We start from the raw sequence: 14,825 nt of genomic DNA on the forward strand, positions 1-14,825 counted from the left end.
GTGCTGTGCTAAATTGCTTGCTTGAAAGGTTAGAAACAGGGAATACAATCCCCTCACCAGACTCTGCTCAGTAGTAGCTTTTGCATATTGTGATCTTCCAAAATGGCAACACTTCTAAAATATAGAATTAATTTTAAATATGACTAATTGGTCTGAGAATCATTAACTAACCTAGGGAAAACAACCCTGAAATCACCAGATTGTACTACTGCTAAAAAATCCAAATGAGAAAAAACATAAAAACATTAAAGAAAATAAAAATATATGCCAAAAAAACCCCACCACCCTCTCCTCAGTAGATGAGGAGCCTTTTCATGACTTGTATCTCAATGCATCAATTTTAGAGCCTCTCAACCCACTGAGACTGCTCCCCAAGAATCTAAAAACAATCTTGCCATTTACCAGTAAAATCTATGCTACGTTCAATTCTCTTTTTCCATATACATTCTAATTCTAATCAAGTTAAGAGGAGGGCGAAGGTCTCAGGAATTATGTGAAGCTTTGTTTTGTTTGCAGGCTGTCTCCAAAGGCACAATAAACTCCTTGATGTTCTTGCTTAAGATGCACCAAGTAGACAATAGCTCAGAAAAGCAAACAATTTCTCCTGGGCACAATGTTAAAAAGAGGAAGGCAATGCTTCCTCAGGGGAGCACTCCTAAAGCAATTTTATAAAACAGAAATAAGACCAGTACCTGCAGAAATACACCAGCTACTTCGAAACAAATAGCTCAGAGACCAACAGGCACAGCAGAAAAGAACAAGCTGTGCTGATTATCTTGGACTCAGAAGGTGTTTGGCAGCTTGAACCCATGTTACTGCAAGCACACTGTTATCACTAACTGGACAGCAGTGCAGACATACCCTAAAATCAATGGCAGATGTTAGGCAGTAGCACTTAGAAGATCATTAATTATGGAATTAAATATATCCTTAATTGTCTGAATGCTTGACTATTTAAATAATCAGCAAGTAATCAACAATTAATGTTGTTACATGCAGGTTGAAATTGTGATTTGTGATATATATGTAGTAGAGCTTACCCATGGGGCGCAACATTCACAAATAACTACCTGGCAAAAAGAAAAGGGTACATTAAAAGAAATTAATTATTTAGTTCAAAGACTGTACTTCTAATGAGTTGATTCTAAATAGAAACCCAACCTGAAAAATATTTACAAGCTGGGGCAACTGGTGCTCTAATAATAAACTGTTGTTAATTATTAAATCTTTTGAACACTTTGATTGTATATGTTCACAATACATGGTTTAAACTAATAAATCTTTAGAAGTTGGATTAAAATTCACTCCATACTACATAATCTGATTTGCAGTCAGCTACCATTTACTGGGAGCTATTTTGCCTACATTTTTCAACAGCAAAACAGACACAACACACTGTGTTTGAAAAATATTGAATTGTATAAATATTACAACTCTGAAATGTTATCATATATAATTTGTTCTCAGAGTTCTGTAGTACATTTTGGTTTCATTTGCATCTAGACATCTTGCAGGTGTTTTGCTAAGGGAATGGAATTATAAAACATTCACAGATATGGATGGCTACACAGATGATGTGATTTAAAACACAACAAAGACAATCACACAATTACATTGCTTTGTCTCTTCACCTATTAATGTCATCCCTTCTCTTGGAGATTACTCATTAGGAAGCTACCAACCTTCGTATAAGAAAAGTTAAAAAGGGCTCCATCATTCCTTAAAAATCTTCTTAGGAGGCCTTTCTCAATTATGCTCAGTAAGGTCAGACAAACTCAGGAAATCACTGTGAGGAAGTCTTGTACATTTTGGAGGGTTTGTGTGGAACACATGCATTTGTGCCAAAGGAGGCTGGAGTTTCGAACTCAATGAATAGCAGCTCAGGGAACTGACTTGGTACTATGTTATATATCTATTAGGTGAGCCCTGTGCCTTCCCCACTATTCCTGCAATCACCTGAGCTGTCACCTAACTTGGAGCCATATTCTCACAAGATCCACGTATACCACTAACTTCCTGTCTTCCCCTCTGTGAGCAAGAAAAAGCATGAAAACTGATGAAAGGAGTTCAGAAACAATGAAAAATTGCAAATGTCAGCACTCAAGTGAGGAAATTGCATCACAGATCTCTGAGAGAATGGAGGCAACCAAAAACGAAGACAATTAACTGTAAACTCTTAAAATGGTGACAGCACTTCCTCGAGAATAAATGAGCTTATTTACAATGAAACCAGTGAAGCTACAGTATTTAACACTGATTCCCTGCTCTGCCATGGATATTAACATAGCATAAGATCTTTTGGCACATCAGCTAAATTGCAGTACCTAACCAGGTACTATTTCAGACTATATGCAGCAAATGCAAAGAAAATTACCTACTATACTCCACAGTGAAAGCAAGATTATGAAAAAATGTCAACATTTCCAGCAGCAAGGAGAGCACATGGAATCCATTAGAGACATTCTCAGGAATCTATTATACATCAGCTGATGTGTGGTAATCTGCTAAACTGCAGTACCCCATCCAAGCATGTAAAGGTTCACCTACAAGAAAGGGTGAACAGTCCAGATGGCAGGTCTTGAGGAAAAAGAGGATGGGAAAGGTTATCCTTCTGTTTCTATGGCCAAATACCGTATGTATCATATTGTCAGAAATCTGACACAGATTATTATTATTAATAACATTTGAAACTGTCAGAGGTTGTGTGTATTTTTAAGAACATGTTAATTTACCTTAAAATTAATAGTCAGAGTTAAGGCTCCTTGTACTAAAATTCCCCTGCTCACATCAGCCTTTTGATTGAGAGCTAGAGTGAGACTTTGAAGCACAACCCTCTTTTTTATTGACTGCTGATTCCAGAGCAGTTCTGCTGCACAAATACCAGACTCCTTTCAGAAGACAGAAAACTGGAAGCTCCTCTAATTCACTATACAGATGGGGACATTTCAGACTTTGGTAGAAGTGACACAGTCACACATTTACTCAGTATTCAGTAATCCTGAACCACCCACCATGTTCACAAAACCTTCCAGTAAATTCCACATTATAAACCATTGAGTTATACACAATGTCAGCCACAAATTTGTCTGTGGGATGCTCTATCCTCTTCTTCCACCATCCACTGAGGCTAACAACACAGACTGGTCCTCAGTATTTCAGTGAAGATAGAAAGGCATTTTGGCAGCACTGGAAGGCATTCTCAACACTGGCATCAAATTGGCAACATGAGGTCTTGATGTAAGTCAGAGAATCATGGGAATGTCCTGAGTTGGAAGAGACACTTAAAGATTATGGATACCAACTCCCTGTTCCTCACAGGACTACCTAAAACCAAACCAAATGACAGAGAGCATCATCTAAACACTCCTTGAACCCTGACAGGCAACAAAATACACACTTCCCTTTCACCCTGAGAGATGCATGACTAAACCAAGTTTGGACTTTATGATCAAGATATAGCCTTATGCTCCAGACAGTTAGGTAGCACACAGCTTCTCCCACACAGCTGAAGTGAACCTCAGCTCTGCCAACATGCCTGTTCTTCTCAAAAAGGCACGAGAGTATCACCTCATCAAGCCTGCAGACAATTATAAAAGATCCACATCATGAGGTTTGCTGAGATGTCCGTAAGCTTTCCCTGAATACTCTCCAGGAAGCCCTGACAACGCAGTTGCAGCAATTCCTAGGACTCTTAGGTAGTACACTGGATGCAAAGGCAGACCCTGTGAATACCAGCTATCCAACCCAGGAACACACTATCAGAGGCAAAAAAAAACGAATAAATGTGCTCTTTTGGGTCTTCAAGTATTGCATGCACTGCCAGGCACCCCACATTCTAAGAATAAAATGTTCCTGGCCCTCCAAACTCATATTTCTGAGTAGGACTTTCTGCTTCACTGTGGGTGAAACAAGCATAGGGGAAAGTCTCCAGAAAGTTCTTCAGGTTTTTTTTTTTTTTTCCTTAAAAGAAAAAGGGTTTGAAAAGGACAGATTGAGTTCACTTGAGACATCCTCACAAATCAGATGCTGCAGCCACATAAAGGAGCAACCTCCCAGGGTACCTGCAGTAGACATTGCCAAACTCATTATTACAATATAATGGGACAACAAATACCTGGTTACCTGAAAGAGCAAATGCAGGAACTGCAACAAGACTCTGCTACATGTGACACTAGTACCTGGGGCATTGCTGTAGGAATCAGGGTGTCCCAGTCTGGAACAGCATGGTGGAAGAGCAACATTGTACCTCCTAGGGAGGTCTATAGTCAAGGAACTTGACATCTTTGTCATGGCTTTTCTTCAGAAAGCTTCAAACCATAAGTATGGTGACAGTATTCAGTACGGGCAAACAAATAAAATACAATTCAACTTTCCAAACTTCAAGTGAAGATGCAGGAGCCTCAGTAACACCTCTATGCCACTGGTCTGCTCTTATTAAACTAAGTTACTTGTTTGTGGAGACAGACTGTATTTTCATAGGAGGAAGGAAGAAAAACACTGAACTACTACAGAACAGTAAGTAACTGTATAATCTAAACCTTCCTACAAAAAAGCACTGTCGTAAGGGACTGTCAAGTGAAACTCCCCTGAAACTTTAGGATGCACTCAAAATCCCATTCCTCTGACAGATACTATTATATTTATGATTACTACTGGACAAATGGATATTGCATTCAGAGTTAAGACTTGAACTGAGGGTTCAAAGGATTCTGCTAGTTCTAAAGCAACAAGTATTGCTGATCTAAATCAAACTTGAAGACTGTACTGTAATAAAATCTATTGGCATTCAATTCCAGCATCCCTACTGAACTGAAAGAACAAGTGAATTTATTATAGAGAAAAAGAGATAATTGACTGAAATCAATGGCAAAATTTCTAGATTTTTCCAGCATAATTAGTTCATCCACCTTTAGAGCATATGTGCATTTCACACACTTCTATAAATATACATAAACATAGAAAAACAGCCATATGTATATAAAAACAAACATTTAGCATCATGTACAAAAATGTGATTAAGATGATGATCAACTAGAAATACTGAAAGTTATTTTGATTTAAAGTTAAAATGAGGATTAAGAACCAGACAGCTATTATGAGAAACAAAATTTCATAGAAAGTAAGACATACCTGATAAAAATTGGGCCAGAAAGTACTAATTGCCAGCTCTGCTCTGCTCCAAGTGGTAGTGATAGATGTGTTCCAGACTGGGTTACCAACAGGACCATCATTAACCTTCACATATACATTCAAAGTGCCAGGGCTGGCTCCACTCTTGCTTGAAACATAATAGTGAAAATCAATACAATGTGTATCATTTTCTTTCAGATGGGGCATCAGGAGATGAGCTTTCTGTCCTGCAAATCTTCCAGATGTATTCAACAACATGAAAGAACCTGCAAAAACAAAGTGACTGATTCAATTTCTGCCTTATTTTTCTCTTCTTAATATGGTAATATCTGTAACTAAAGCATAATATAATAATAATAATAATAATAATAATAATAATAATAATAATAATAATAATAATAATTCAACCATTTTTCTTTGCTTCTACTAACATAAGAGTAATATGTATGTGGTAGGTATTTGATCTCAAATTTCTTTTGCAGAATCTCAACATTCTTTTGTAAAGCTAGTAAATATTACAATCTTTTAGTCTACAGGCGGGGAAAGAAAGAGACAAAAGCCCCAAATGCTGAAGCGACCTGCACTGCAATAAACCTACAGATGGTAGTACAGAATCAACTGTAGGTTGTTGTAGATGTCGGCGAACCCGATGGGAAGAATGATGATGTCTAACTCCATTTCAGAAGGCTGAATGATTTCTTTATTATAATTATGTTATAATACATTAATATGCTATATAAAAGAGGATACTAAATACTACATGCTACTTTCTCTAACTACCATATCTAACTAACTCACAACTCGTGACCCTGTTCTCCAGAGTCCAGACACAGGTGGATCCGATTGGCCATCAGGCCCAAACAATCCACCATGATCCAACCAAGCGATCACTCTGGGTAAACAATTCTCCAAACACATTCCACAAGAGAAAAACAAGGAGCAGAAATAGAAATTGTTTTCTCTTTCGTTTCTCTCTGTGCACCTCAATAAAAAATCCTGAGAGAGAGAGAAATGTGCTTGCCACAGCAGGTCTCAGCTATCTGAGTGCTTCTACATGCACGGTCTCTGCTGGATTTGCCTGGCAAGGCTGTTGGTAGTGGGGGAACTACAGGAGTGGCTTCTTGTGAGAAGCTTCCCCACATGTCCTACAGAGCCAGTGCCAGTCAGCTCCAAGACAGCCAGCCCCACTGCTTGCCAAAGCCGAGCCCATCAGTGATGCTGGCAGAGCCTTTGGGATAACGTAATTAGAAATGTGGGGAAAAAAAGAAAACTACAAAATTGTAGCTGAAGAGAAGACTGAGAATACGTGAGAGATGCAGCCCTGCAGACACCAAAGTCAGTGCAGAAGGAGGGGGAGGAGGTGCTCCAGGCACTGGAGCTGAGATTCCCCAGCAGCCCAGGTGCAGACCTCTGTGAGTCAGGCTGGCCCCTGCAGCCCGTGGAGTCCACGGATGGTTCACCTGCAGCAGCCTGTGGAGGGCCCCACACCAGATCAACCAGATGGTCAAAGGAGGCTGTGACTTTGTGGGAAGTCCACACTGGAGCAGGTTTACTGGCAGGATTTGTCACCTGGTGTGGGACCCATGCTGGAGCAATCTGTGCCTGCAGGACTGCATCCTGTGGGAAGGGACCCCACACCAGAGCAGGAGAAGACTGTGAGGAGTCCTACTCTTCATGAGGAAGGAGCAGCAGAGACAAGCTGTGATGAACTGACCATTTCCTGCCCCTCTGCACTGCTGGGAGGGAGGAGAGAGACAATTCCAGAGTGAAGTTGAGACCAGGATGAAGGGGAGTGTACTTGGTGTCCAGCTGGGGTCAATCCAACACAAGAGTTGCAATGAAATTTAAGAGTATTTTATGTGTTCGGATGGTTGGATGCAGTATGTGATGCAGACAGAGTCTAAAATATTCTCAATTCCTTAGCCTTCCTCTAGCTAATCACAAATTAACTACTTCTCTAAGTGTGGCAATTGTCTCCTGTCCTCAAAAGGTGACAAAAGAATGAACAAATGCAAATACAAGTAAACCAGTAAGCTTTACAGGTGAAAAAAAAAAGGCTGGGGTTGAATTTTATATGATGGTCACAACTTAAAACAGCAAATTAAAAGAAATGCAAAAGTATTCAATTAAAGTCACTTTCAAACAACTCTCACATGAGCAGCTAGTCAGTTTATACTCTGTTTTTTAGTGCCTATTAATGTGTTTCATTGAAGTGTACCTTCAAAATAATGATGCCACAGAACTATGGAATTTGAAAGACTGTACAGACGTTAGAAAAATACAACATGATTTCTGAGACATTGATATTTATGGGTTGAACAAATGAAAAGGAAGGAATTCTATTAACAGATAACCTATGGTATCAAAAAAATTCAATATCTACTTTGGAAAGAAAACATATCAATAAAATGCATGAGATAATTTAAACCCTGCATTTTTCACAAGTCCAGAAATGGATATGTTATAGTTCCCTGCTACAAATGCATAACTAAGTGTTCTTAGAAAAATGTAAGTACACATACACATTTGTCATGTAATTATTAGAAACCAAGTTTTAATTTTTTTTTCTTACTTTGATGGGTGACAATACCTTCTAATGAAATTCAAGTAATTTCTTGAAATGGAATGTTTGAGAACCTTTGTCCAGACTGCATCTCTATGTTAAACAGGTTTAACTATTCAATAATAGTAGTTTTGCCGTTGCATTTCAATTATTTATCAAGTATAATTTCCTTTCTAGACAAGTTCATAAAATTGACAAAAATGGAACTTACTTTTAATACAAAGAAGTATAAATATTTTACTTCCTAAAAGGCGTTACTCTGTATTTAACTCACAGTCTGTTACTATAATATACTGGGGAAAATCATTTTTCATTGGTAACATAAACAGAAGTCACTGAATATGGTTTTTCTCTTAAAACAGGCAGGAAAGAAACTAATACTCCTTCCATCAATTAGTACATGCTCTGCCATTCAATTAATTTATTTACATTTAAAATATAAACCCCTTAAAATAGGTATAATTTGCTAAGTTATAAGAGCAATACTTAAAGCATTCATGAATTTACTACAAATTAACTGGCAAGATTTTTTACATGGAAATTATCAATCCAACAAACAAACAACAAAAATCCCCACAGTATACTTTCTGACAGTGGATCAGCTCTCTAGAACAGCTTCTCATATACTGGGGCTCATAAGAAATACATATTAAAAATAACTGAAACAATACACTGGTATATCTACAAGGAAACAGTTATCTGCCAGAATTGAACGATTCCACAAGAAAACATTTAAAGTTATAATCAACTGAGAACTCATTCCTAAGAAGAAATATCAAGTGCGCATCCTACTATAAATACACTAATTTTATCATACTTATTTAATTTCTCTAAGTGTACTTCCATGTTTAAGCACATGGATGATGATAATTTCCTCAGCCAAAAAGTTTAAATGGGATTTACTTGGGTTTAGTCTTTAGGGCTATGTTTAGGCGCTACATGCAATGTAGTAAAACCTAATGGTGCTCATCATTCATTAAATTCAGGCTTCTTAAGTCCACAACCCTGCTGAATCACATGTATTTCAGTGTTATAGCTAAGCAGTAGTTTTCCTGAAGTCACCATTGCTGTTTACAATTCCTCATTGAAAAATGGTTCAGCAGGTATTTGGTTTGTGTAAATATTAATTCTAAAAAGATGCAATACTTGAAAAAAGAAAATACGGATTTGCTCCAGAGTAAATGGGCAATTAAATATCCTGGTCATTCTCATTAGCATAAATCAACTTTCTGTTGATTTTCAAATTTCTTTCGGAAAACAAATTTTCTGTGAAATACTGGACACAAAAAGATGGTCAAAAGATAGAGTGGCAGAACTAAAAAAAAAAAAAGTTTAAAAACGAAAATCTGACACTTGGAAAAACAACATACTGTCCTACAAAAAATGATGGGAATGGCATAACAGAGATTTTCCAGTCACTTCTGCAAGTTTTCACCATGTCACCTCACCTTGTTAAGAGATCCTTTTTATACTGGGAATGTCAAACACAATGAAATTGAATGCAGTATCATTTTTCATGCATGAAGAAAATGTGACTAATCAGCAAAGAAAGTTACTTTGTTGATTTTTCACCAGTCTTATACATGGTTGAGAACAAATTATTAGTCTTCCCAATGAATATTAAAAAAGTACTGGTCTTTAACTTATTTAGGCATTACTATTGGTTGATTTGGACTCTCAATATTTGGAAAATGTGCTAAATGATGGAGAACAAAAAGTCTGATTTTAAGAACACATATTCTGTGTATTACTTTATTAACAGAACACCCTTGAGGTGCAGACAGGTCTCATAAATGCTGTGACTGGGCAGTTCATAGAATCACAGAAAGGCTTGGATTGAAAGGTACATACAAAAGGCTACTTTTTTTAGCAAAACAGGATTCCCTAAATGCCAGCCAACCCTACAGCCATCATTCACAATAGATTGCAACTATCTGATTGCCCAAGACTAAGTGTGGAACTATTCAAGACACTGGAACTGCTGTGCATGAGCAGATGAATTGTGAGGCTCAAGCATAATGAGTAACTTTCAGACAAGGCAAACTCAGCAGAAGTGTTCTTTTATTTACTGTATTCCATAAACAAACATGTGTACAGTCCATCTTGGAAGTACTGCAGAAAGCAAAGGACCTGAATTTAGGAACAGTCCACCTTGCACTTTAACTCCCAAAGCTTGCAAAAAAAACAGGCTTTCTCTTCAGTACTTTTTCTTATTATTTACTAATATTATAGAAAAAGGAAAATACATTTTCAGGTAACATTTGAAAATTACAGGGCTGCTATAACTCTCAAAGCATGACTAGCAGTCATGCTAGTCAAGAAGCTGGAACTTTCACTCAAATGCACCACTTCCAGACATCACCCAGTAGAAATGTGCACACAAACATCAGAGACACTGGCACCCATGAACTGGCATAATGAGGTGTCCCAAAATACACCAGCTGAGAGTCTTCCCTTCAGTGCCTCAGCTAACACCCATCAGTTCTGCTCATTAACTTACAAACCATTACTGTCTCCAGGTGAATTTTAAGTCTTCTTTTGAGCAATATTTACTCAAATTTAACATGGCAATTTCAATCATTATTTATTACCCATCCCAAAAACATCATTAATCTCAACTTTCAAGCTGTTTATCTTCCAAATTTGCAACGATTCAAACTCTTGGAAAAAATCCACTGTAACTCCTGTGTATTTTTTTAAAAGATCAATTCACTTCTACACATAATGCCAGCTTTGATTTAGCAGAACAATTAATAAGACTAATAAGCCTTATAATTCTTTCACTAAATTCAGTTCTTAAAATTCTTCCTCATCTCACATGCATAGACACATCTCACATAATTTTGTTAGAAATTGCTTTTATCAAGCTTGGACATTAAATCATATATTTCTGAATCCTGTATTGTTTGCAGCCCCTTTTTCCAATAGCTGGTATAAAGAAAACTAAACCCCTGCTTTCTGATTAATGCTGTTTGTTTATTCAAGCCTTTTCAATATTTATTGATTTTGACTACTCATCCTGTAATCTGCTTATTTGTTTTCTTCATGACTACTCAATGTTTTCAAACACTGTACCAACATTTTGAAGGCTACTTCTTATATAACTAATATTATCTCTACAAAAAAGCCAGCAATGTATAGTAGGGACATACAAAGTTCACAAGCTATTAGAGAAAAAAAACTGTATGTGCATAAATTCTGAGAGAGTTGTCTCAAGTTTCAAATTCAACTTCTGAAGCAATCATTGCATTTTAAGAAAAACAGAAATCAAAGTAAGATAAGACTTGAGGACAGGCAGACCCAAGGAGAGTTTTAAAACACAAAGCTTTACAACAGCATCTCCCCAGGTCTGGCACAGGCAAATTCTGGTTGAGCATTCTAAAGCAGGGAGTAGGTATATATTTGAAACACTTAACTAAAATGAATTTCAAGTAATTAAAATTAGAGGACAGTCTGGATCTTTCCAGAGTCCTAGTATCACGGAATCATTTAGACTACTTTTGATATAGAACAAAGTTAATGCTTAGTTTGTATAAAACCTTCTGAAGGGTGGGGAAAAGGGATCACATTTGAACTGCAATTCCACTCGTGAACACAAATGGGAAGTTTTGTGTTTGGTTAGTTTATTTGTTTATAACAGGAAACCTGACTTGCCGAATAGAAGGAAATGCATCTACAAGGTAATTCTCCCTCTGTTTGATACGGAAGGTCAGGTGTGGTGTGGACTCCAAGGAATTGTGCCACTCCTCTTGCCCCTGGAGAGCCACCTTAGATGCAGCCCAGACCTGAGGCAATGGAGCAGTACCACCACAGGGGGAAGGTTTTCTTCCCAGCCCCAGTCACTCAGGAAACCCACATCAGCCATCAACTGGGAGAGTTTTTCACTTTTAAAGGAGCTGTGCTCCTTTTGTGTTTCAAAGAGGTAAGTCCCATGCAGGGCAATGTTCTTTTTTCATTTCTGTCATCCCAGATTTTGTCTATCCTAATATGCTCTGCAGCTTCACCAGTATCTTCTACAGCCAGTGGGAACTGTGCTACAAACTGCTAAGACTGAGAACCGATTTCTAAAACACGATAAAAAGCTTCCTCAACAAGGTATGCATAGTTTTTTTCAAATTCTCTCAAGAATCCTCATGATGCAGTCAGCTGGATATCTTTAAAGCTGACCTAATGTATTTCACCAGCTATAACATTTTTTAACTTTTATGCTATGACTGGATTTCAAACATGCCAGAGCTTTGAGACAGGTCTGTCCGCACCTTTTCTTTAAAGTGAACACACCAAAAAATACCAAAAGGGCTTGAAAGAAATGATGTTTTATTAGAACATAAACTTCAAAAACTGTCTTCTTTCTGAAAACCCAGATTCTTTTGAGAGAGAGAGTTAAAATACAGCCATTTGAAAACAAACACATTTTCTGGCCAACTACATCTTTGCAACAAGGGCCCTTTTCCTCCAGACCTGCTTGGCATACCAGCAATCTTCAATAGCCCTTATGGATTCAACAAACTCTATTTGTTCTCCTCTAGGTTAGCAGAAAAATCTTCCCTCTTCTCATCATGTCTGGACTAGTTTTGTGTTTCTTCCCCATTACTCTAAGAAAACTTCCCAAGTGTAAGCTCCCCAGTTAGCACATCTATTACTGCCTATCCTTTTGTTCCCTGGAAAAGCTTCTCCCAAGGCCAGATGCTCTCAAAAAAGAAATCCTTTTCTCCCCTTCTGAGAACTTTCCCTAACCAAAAAGCACGCAGTTACCAACCGTGGACTTTACCACAGCATGTAATATACATATAAAAAATTATTTTAAAAGACACCTTGAACCACTCATTGTCACACACAGAATGACAGTATGTGTATAAAGAATTTTTTGCATGTCCCTTCTGTTTTCAAGGAAATGAGATGAAGTTTTGAACGTCACAAACAGAATAGAACTTGTTCAGCACAAAAGCTCTCTCCCTGCCTCAGAGGCTACATTCACAGATGTTTCCTTGCCTTGTTTGTTCCTAATAGAGCACAGCTCCACTGGTTGATTGTTTAGCCTGTGTACCTGCATTGAGATTGGAAGAGGTCTGCTAGGCACATCTGCTAGATTTACCCTGAACAAAAGTAAGGGAAGTCAAAATACAGGATGCGGTACATAAAGGATTAAAGGGTAAGGATAGAAATAGCAACAATCAACATTGTAACAGACAAATGGGCCTTGCTAAAAAAAAAAGCGAACCCTTAGGTGTACAGTTGAAGGAGACTGCAACTATTGCTGAAACCACAGCAGCTAAAGATCTAACACTTCTATGAAGAGCTTAACGTAGTAAGTGAATTGATTACAGCAGCATAAGAGAACACATCAAATGTATTAAAAGCTAAATAACTGAAGCAACTGTTAATGAAGAAATCCTAGTAAACATGGATGAGGTTCTGCTAGCTGGATTTTTTGCATAACTGTTAAACAAAATGCTGTTTAACTTCCTTAACAAGGATGTAAAAACAGATGTAAACCTGTTTCTGGGAAAAAATGAAATTATACAAACACTGGCTAAAAACCCACAAAGCATATGAGTAGCCAAATCTAGGCTACTCTCGGGAACCAGGGTGAGTGTTCACCTCCCTGCCTGACCAACACAGGGCTGCTACAGTTCCATGTCCCCAGATCCAGCTGTTGGTGTTCCCAGCACTGGCAGGCAGATATACAGTGAGAGAGAATGAGAGAAAGATGGCATGACAGATCAAATACAGACAGAAAAACAGTGCCTTTATCAGCATCCCTGTGAACACACAGAGCACTCACACATAAAGCACTGACAGCCCTGCCCTGTTCCTCCTCTTCAGCCTAGGGGAATCTCACTCTGCTAGAGGAACCCACACCCTGCTCCTCCCCAGGCTCTGGCCCCTACACCCAAAAGCCCCTGACTTTCATGGTCCCTCAGCAGCTCCTGGCACTCAAATCTCTTCTCCCCCTCTCTGGTTAACTTGTTTTGAAGTTTATGAGCATTCACATACACACTGAAGACCTGAGTGCATGAACAGACAAGATGGTAGAAACTGGGTTTAGTAAGAAGGCAGGACAGATTGCAGTAATCAAGCACCAGGCAGAGTCTCAGCAGCATGCTGAGCAGTCAGATACGTACACGAGATGAGACTCATTTATCCCTTTACCCCTCTATTTCTCCCATGCTTGCTCCTTCCCAATCCAACTGACTCCTGGCTCCTGCCTTTGGTCCCCAGATTAACAGCTGCACATGCAGTGAGAGCAGCACACAAAATGGCAAGCTGCGTTTTCCAGTGAGCCACTTACCCTATCAACTTGCATTTTATTATAACTTGGCATTCAAAGCATGGGCCAGTTGTTCTGTCACAGAAGATAAGTATCTGTAAAACTAACCAGCACATGCTAACAATTATTGCTGCTGCCCAGAAAGTTTCTCTTCTTTTCTAAGCACATTCTCTTTGCTGCACCACCAATAACATTAGTCATTATTTTTGTAAACCATTCAACCATGCAATTCAGCATTTAAGAAACAATACTCAGGAGATAAGCAGGAATCAGCTTTAACATGTTTCAGGGGAGCTTCTGGGGTAAACCAGTTACTTTTCAGATAAAAGCTTTGCAGAAGTAAATGTAGAAAGGCTGGGGGAGAGGGGATCATAGCTTGATCCATGTTACTCTTATCTGAAAAGGACCATCTCCAAGAACAGGGTTAAGTGCTACTGGTACTCTTCTCCCTTCCCAGTGACAGGTTGAAAGGTTTGTTAAACACAGAGGTTAATATAAAAAGCTTCTGAAGGCACGAAGACAGTGAGCTTTACAACTTTTACAGAGATACAATTTTCTTTCAGCTTTAGGTTGCTAGGTTAATGTTGGGCTAACAATCACACCTATGTATACTCTTCCAATTCTAGATCATCCGAGCAATAAGTTACTTCTCATTTAAAAGCTAACTGTCATTGTGCTTTCCTCACAAAGTGTTTCTGGAAACCATTCTGCCACCTGGCTGATTAATGATTTCTTAACTACTGAAAGTTGTTGCAACGATTAGTATCTGCAGTAACACACCACATACAAATGACTTGCATCTTCTGAATTTCACTCAAATGTCTGACAGTTTTTCACAGATGTGTAAGGCAGAAAACAAAA

At 38.3% G+C, this 14,825-nt stretch overlaps 1 protein-coding gene across 6 annotated transcripts in view; it reads right to left on the reverse strand.

The window, feature by feature from the left end:
* PTPRM (protein tyrosine phosphatase receptor type M) overlaps positions 1–14,825 on the reverse strand; it is a 445,383-nt gene that overhangs the window by 305,043 nt on the left and 125,515 nt on the right. For all 6 annotated transcript variants that reach the window (XM_053979855.1, XM_053979842.1, XM_053979831.1 and 3 more), the window contains exon 3: positions 5,131–5,396. In XM_053979855.1, the coding sequence (XP_053835830.1) occupies positions 5,131–5,396 (266 nt within the window). The remainder of the gene's footprint in view (positions 1–5,130; positions 5,397–14,825) is intronic.

Source organism: Vidua macroura, chromosome 1, assembly GCF_024509145.1.
Source record: "Vidua macroura isolate BioBank_ID:100142 chromosome 1, ASM2450914v1, whole genome shotgun sequence".
Lineage (NCBI taxonomy): Eukaryota > Metazoa > Chordata > Aves > Passeriformes > Viduidae > Vidua > Vidua macroura.